Source organism: Rhinopithecus bieti, unplaced genomic scaffold, assembly GCF_001698545.2.
Source record: "Rhinopithecus bieti isolate Rb0 unplaced genomic scaffold, ASM169854v2 scaffold_495, whole genome shotgun sequence".
NCBI lineage: Eukaryota > Metazoa > Chordata > Mammalia > Primates > Cercopithecidae > Rhinopithecus > Rhinopithecus bieti.
This window is the reverse complement of record NW_016803120.1, coordinates 254812-260811: the sequence shown is the minus strand read 5'-3', so window position 1 is coordinate 260811 and position 6000 is coordinate 254812. Positions and strand designations below refer to the sequence as shown.

Sequence of the window (6000 nt, the reverse complement as noted above, 5' to 3'; positions counted from 1 at the left end):
ACAGACCAAAGAAGGACAAGCTTTTTCTGTAAACAACCAAATAGTAAATATTTTAGCCTTTGCAAGCCATAAGGTCTCTGTCTTAATAACTCATTTCTGCCAATGCAGCATGCAAGCAGCCACAGACTACATCTAAATGAATAAACATGGCTATGTTGCAATAAAATGCTATTTGTGAACACTGAAATTTCAACTTCATATAATGTTCACATCACAAAATATTATTCTTTTAAAATTCCTTTTCAACAATTAAAAAATGTGAAAACTATTCTCAGCTCATGGGCTAAACAGGCAGTAGGCCACATTTGGTCTGTGGGCTGTAGTTTACAAACCCCCAGTGTTGATGAAACAGACTCATGATACATCGATCACTCCTGAAGCCGAGAGGTGGGTACAGGCAGATTCACTGTAGTAGCCTGTCTACTTTGATTATGTTTTAAGGTTTTCATAATAAAATGTTAAAAGCTAAAAAGGAAAGATATCCACCCCTTCCTTGCCCCCTCACTGGATGTGAAGTTGGCCCAGCCCCTCACACCCTCACCTGTATTAGTGGCCCTCCATGAGGGTGGTGTAATGTAACAGCCTTATATAATAGGGCTGTGTAAGGACCAGCCTTAAGGAGCCCACCCCAGGCCCACATTGGGTGACAGTGTTACCTGCCCATAGTTCCAGGGCCAGGAGGTGATGAATCTTTCATGACCCTTGTAAACAAAGCCATAATCTTGCATGACATACTCCTGCAGCAGTATTTCACTTGGCAGGTAGACGTCGTCCTCTGGGCAGTTAAGAGTAGTGGAGGGGGCAAAACCCCAAACCGAGAAACAGAATAATAAAATTAAAAAACAGTAATGACAATGTGTTTCTGGAAAACAGGAGGAGCAGTTGATGGGTTGATAGCAACAGAAATTAAGACTGGACCCCCTTAAAGGTCTACTATATGCTTTTCTAGAAGCCAGAAATATAATGTGTACTTTAAAAAACAACGATCTTTTCGTGATTGTAAAAGTGACTGATTATAGGGTTGGTTTCTTGTAGAGATTCATAAAATACAGATGGATGGAAAGAAGACAATGGAAACTGTTCATTCCCACTACTTAGAGACACCCACCATTATGTTTTGGTGTGTTCTAGCCACTCTCTCTCTCTCTGTGCATGCATACTTAATACAATTAGGATCATATTAGGAAATGTTCCAGTGTTTTCACTTAACATCACACCATGAATACTTTCCTCATGCCATTAGAAATTCTTTGTAAGGATGATTTTTGTGAGAGCATACATTGCATAGCTATGTGGCGATTTATTTTCTGGGCTTTTTCCAAAGAACCTCACAGGGCCTTCCCAATGGATCAGGTTAGCATTACAAGCTGTGAGCACATCCTACCTGGACTCCAAGGGTTAAAAAGTAGGATGAAAGTTCCCATCGGGTAAGTCACACTGTGACCTTGGCCCTGAGAGAGCTCTATCTTCAGAATGTAATGGCCAATAACTGCATTGGCTGGTGTGAAAAGGGAAACGTGGAGAGAGTTGGAGTCAATGATGAAATCAGAAGCGCTCCAGACATTCCCGGGCCGGATCCGGGTGAGGAAGAATGTGGCTCGGGTCCCCAGCAGCTCTGAGGGCTTGGGTCCTGTGTGGGAGAGAATGACCCCAAAGTGAGGGTCCAAAAACCTGTGTGATATGTGATTCCAGGGGGGTTGGAAGGACCCTCACCTTCTCCAACCACTTGCTAATGCTTTTGGCTTTTACTGCCCCTGAGTGTCCTCAGGCAAACCATTTAAGATCCCCAGCCCTCCGTGTTTTTTTTCTTTTTTGTTTGTTTGTTTGTTTGTTTTGAGACGGAGTCTCGCTCTGTAGCCCAGGCTGGAGTGCAGTGGCCAGATCCCAGCTCACTGCAAGCTCCGCCTCCCGGGTTTACACCATTCTCCTGCCTCAGCCTCCTGAGTAGCTGGGACTACAGGCGCCCGCCACCTCGCCCGGCTAGTTTTTTGTATTTTAGTAGAGACGGGGTTTCACCGTGTTAGCCAGGATGGTCTCGACCTCCTGACCTCGTGATCCGTCCCTCTCGGCCTCCCAAAGTGCTGGGATTACAGGCTTGAGCCACCACACCCGGCCAGGCCTCCGTTTTTAAAATAATAGTACCACCTGAAAGTCTTGTCCTGGGGATTACCTGAGCTAATGTGTGTAAAGTTTTAGCACAGTGCTTGCTGTGTATCTACAGGTTGGTTGTGAACTGCCACAAGCTCAGTTTGAGGAGTTGACCAAATCTCTCCTCAACGGCACTAACAGGATCCTGAGCGTGAGGGGGCCTGGGGCTCCCAGGACAAGAGAGTGGCCAGCGGCTCAGGTGGGAAAGGCAGGGGCCCTGCAGGCAGACTCTGTTAATGCCCTCATTTAGAGGGAACCTGCGGGGCCCTGGGGCAGGGCAAACTCACCGGTCTCAGCCACAAAGGTGATATGGTCGCTCTGGGACTGGAAGGGTCGGCTGAAGCTCAGCCGGAGGTAGAAGAGCTGGCCGCGGCGCACAGTGAGCCGCTTGACGCCCATCTCCTGCGTGTGGTGCTCCAAGTTGTTCCTGGAGCTCTGCAGGTCGGCAGACTCAAGCTGCAAGGTTGCCACTAGGGGAGAGGAGGGGACAGGTCACGCCCACCTGCAACCCCCTGGGCTCAGGCATCCCATGTAGCTTCTCAGTCATTTGCGGGGGGTGCGGGGGTGGGGGGTTNGTGGGGCGGGGCGGGGGGAAGTGTTGATCCTGGTGAGTTCCACGTCTGGACCTGGAGCCACAATGATCAAGGATTGGGGTCCCCAAACGGAAACCATTCCAGATAACCGAAACTTAACCCCTGAAGTGCCGCTGCATGCTCTTAACTATTTGTTGACAATCTTTCTAAAAGTCACTCTATTATCCTATTAAGAATAAACATACTAGGATTTTGTATGAATTAAGTCAGTGAGTTGACTGGAGGCTGGGACTTCAGTTGTAGGGCAAGTCTTTGGGATTCTGGAGACTCTCTGGGTCACTTGCAACTTACGTCTGACTTCTCAGTCATTTCTAGGTCTACGAGGAGGGCACTGGCTGCTTCCTGTGTGTGCGCACCTGGTATATGGTTGTGAAACTCTCATTGCATAGTGGGCAGTGGGCAGGCTCTGGACTGACACAGCTTCAGGTCTATCACCTGGGCTGTGAGACCTCGAGCAAGTCACTTAATGTCCCTAGACATCGGTGTCCTCATCTGAAAAATGGAGACAATTATATTCCTACCTTATAGGTCATGTGGGCGTTAAGTGAGGATGCCCATGGAAGGGCCTTGGCATTGTGCCAGGTACAGAGTGAGCAGTCGTTATTAGTTACTCTTACTGGTAGGAATCATGCGTTCTTGGATTGCATTTCTTTTGCGACCTTTGCTGGCAATGTTTAGATTGCATTTACTGTCAACAAAAGTTCATTAGGTCTTTCCTCTAGTAGTACATCAATTTACCTCAGTGGTTCTCAACAGGGGAAATCCAGTGCCCTGGAGGACATTTGGCAATGTCTGAAGAGATTTTTTACTGGGAAGAGAGGCTGCTAAGCAGCATCCTAAAGGAAAAATTCATGTTTGCTCCCAGCCAGTTTTCGTGCATTTTGAACTTCCACAGAGGTTCTTAATGTTTTTGCATCTTTCCTACCCATCTTGATCCCCCTTTTTTTTGAGACAGGGTCTCACTCTGCATCCCAGGCTGGAGTGCAATGGCATGCTCCTGGCTAACTGCAGCCTCAGCCTTCATTCTGGGCTCAAGTGATCCTCCCATCTCAGCTTCCCAAGTAGGTTGGACCACAATTGTGCACTACCATGCGTCACAATATTTTTTTTTTTATATTTTGTAGAGACAGCATCTCCCTATGTTGCCCAGGTTGATAGATTCTGATTTTTTGACCCAAATATTTTACTTTTCCATCCTAGACTGGCTAAACTATCTTCCAGTCTTCATCTAAGTAATCAGTAATAAGATGTTTCTAAGTATTAGAGCTTAAGTTTGAGGCCAGTGGTGTATCGTCAGCTCTTTCCTCCATGTTAACACTGAGCCATTAAGAAATACTCTTTGGGGCCGGGCACTGTGGCTCACTGTAATCCCAGCACTTTGGGAGGCCGAGGTGGGTGAATCACTTGAGGTCAGGAGTTCGAGACCAGCCTGGCCAACATGGTGAAACCCTGCGTCTACTAAAATACAAAAATTAGCCAGGCCTGGTGGCGAGCGCCTGTAATCCCCGCTACTTGGGAGGCTGAGGCGGGAGAATTGCTTGAGCCCAGGAGGTAGAGGTTGCAGTGAGCCAATATCGCGCTATTGCACTCCAGCCTGGGTGACAGAGCGAGACTCTGTCTAAAAAATAATAATAATAATTTTCGGGCATAGTTGTTCAACTGCTTTAACCAAATCTAATCTTTGAATAAAGCTGAAGTCAATGTTTTTAAATTTCCTTCACAATCTAAAATCAAATCCAGTTTTCATCTTTTCCATAAATGTGTCAAATGTCTGGCTAAAAACAGAATATGCACAATGATCCCTTGATCTGTCTCTTAACAACAATCTTTTGTAAGGTAGATTCAACAAAGGTGAATTACTGGATGAATTGGTACAAAGTTGTTAAGCCTCTTGATGTTTTGGGGCACTTAAATAGATATGTTATTGGAACCGGAAAATTCAGAGAAAGATCTAAGACAGATCCCTTTTGATCATTCAACAGCAGTTTTTAAACTTCAGGTCCAATTCATTTAGCAGTTTGTGAAATCAATTTAGAGAGAGGAGCCAGTAATAAGAAAAATGGAATGTGTCACACATAGGAAGAACAAGGACAATTTTATGTGTAGCTGGGTCATGATATAAATTGTGGATCATAGTTAAAAGTCAGAAAGCAGCTGAGCGCGGTGGCTCACGCCTGTAATCCCAGCACTTTGGGAGGCAGAGGCAGGCGGATCACGAGGTCAAGAGATTGAGACCATCCTGGCTACCCCGGTGAAACCCCGTCTCTACTAAAAATATAAAAAATTAGCCAGGCATGGTGGCGGGTGCCTGTAATCCCAGCTACTCAGGAAGCTGAGGCAGGAGAATGGCGTGAACCTGGGAGGCAGTGGTTGCAGTGAGCCGAGATCATGCCACTGCACCCCAGCCTGGGCGACAGAGCAAGACTCTGTCACACACACACACACACACACACACACACACACAGAGTCAGAAATCAGCTGGCCTCAATCTAGTTGGAAACTGGTTGCCTCTCATTTGCTCCTAAGGGGCCTAAAGTTTTCATAGCAGGACCACTGAGCCTTCACAGAAAGCCTCTCCTTCCCATACACAACTCCCACCCTGAATGATGATAGATCCAAAAGAGACAGGAACACACACAGGAGGAAACAGGACTCAGGGTAGCCTTTTCCTGGCTGCTGTTTGTAGCTCAAAGCATGGTTCCTAGGGACAGCCAACTCAATTTTCCCCTGAGCCAGGTTTATCTTAGTTTGGGAAAGAAAGGAAAGGAGGAGGAAGGAAGATATCTTCCTCTCCAGAGGCCCAAGGTTGCAGTGGCATGGAGAAAACTCATTCTCCACTGGACACTCAGGTTTTCTTTTTTATTCCACTCCACCGAAGTGCTTCTCATGTCAAAGAGACAATGACTTAAGAAAACAAAAGGAAGGTTTTCAAAAGCAGGAAAAGAAAGCCAAGAGGATCAGGAAGAGGCTCAACAAAGCAGGAAATCAAGCAGAATCAGTTAGTCAGCACCCACAAGGCCTTCTTGACTTGGCCACAATCCCACTGGAGTTAATGACATGAGTAAGAGGAGAGTTAAGCCCCAGCCACAAGACTCCTGGTACTTATTTGACTAATACAAAGACAAGGGTATAAAAGGATCAAATTTATCCTAATGTATTATCAGCCTTTTAAGAAAAAGGAGACAGGCTGGGTGCAGTGGCTCACAGCTGTAATCCCAGCACTTTGGGGGGCTGAGGAGGGTGGATCACGAGGTCAGGA

General features: G+C 46.5%; 1 protein-coding gene across 1 annotated transcript in view; it reads right to left on the bottom strand.

Moving 5' to 3' along the window:
* Positions 1–6000, bottom strand: part of TGM7 (transglutaminase 7) — a 44153-nt gene that overhangs the window by 13779 nt on the left and 24374 nt on the right. The window contains exons 2-4 of the mRNA XM_017856489.1: positions 2436–2618; positions 1385–1630; positions 657–775 (exon numbers count right to left, since the gene is read on the bottom strand). Coding sequence (XP_017711978.1) covers positions 657–775; positions 1385–1630; positions 2436–2618 — 548 coding nt within the window. The remainder of the gene's footprint in view (positions 1–656; positions 776–1384; positions 1631–2435; positions 2619–6000) is intronic.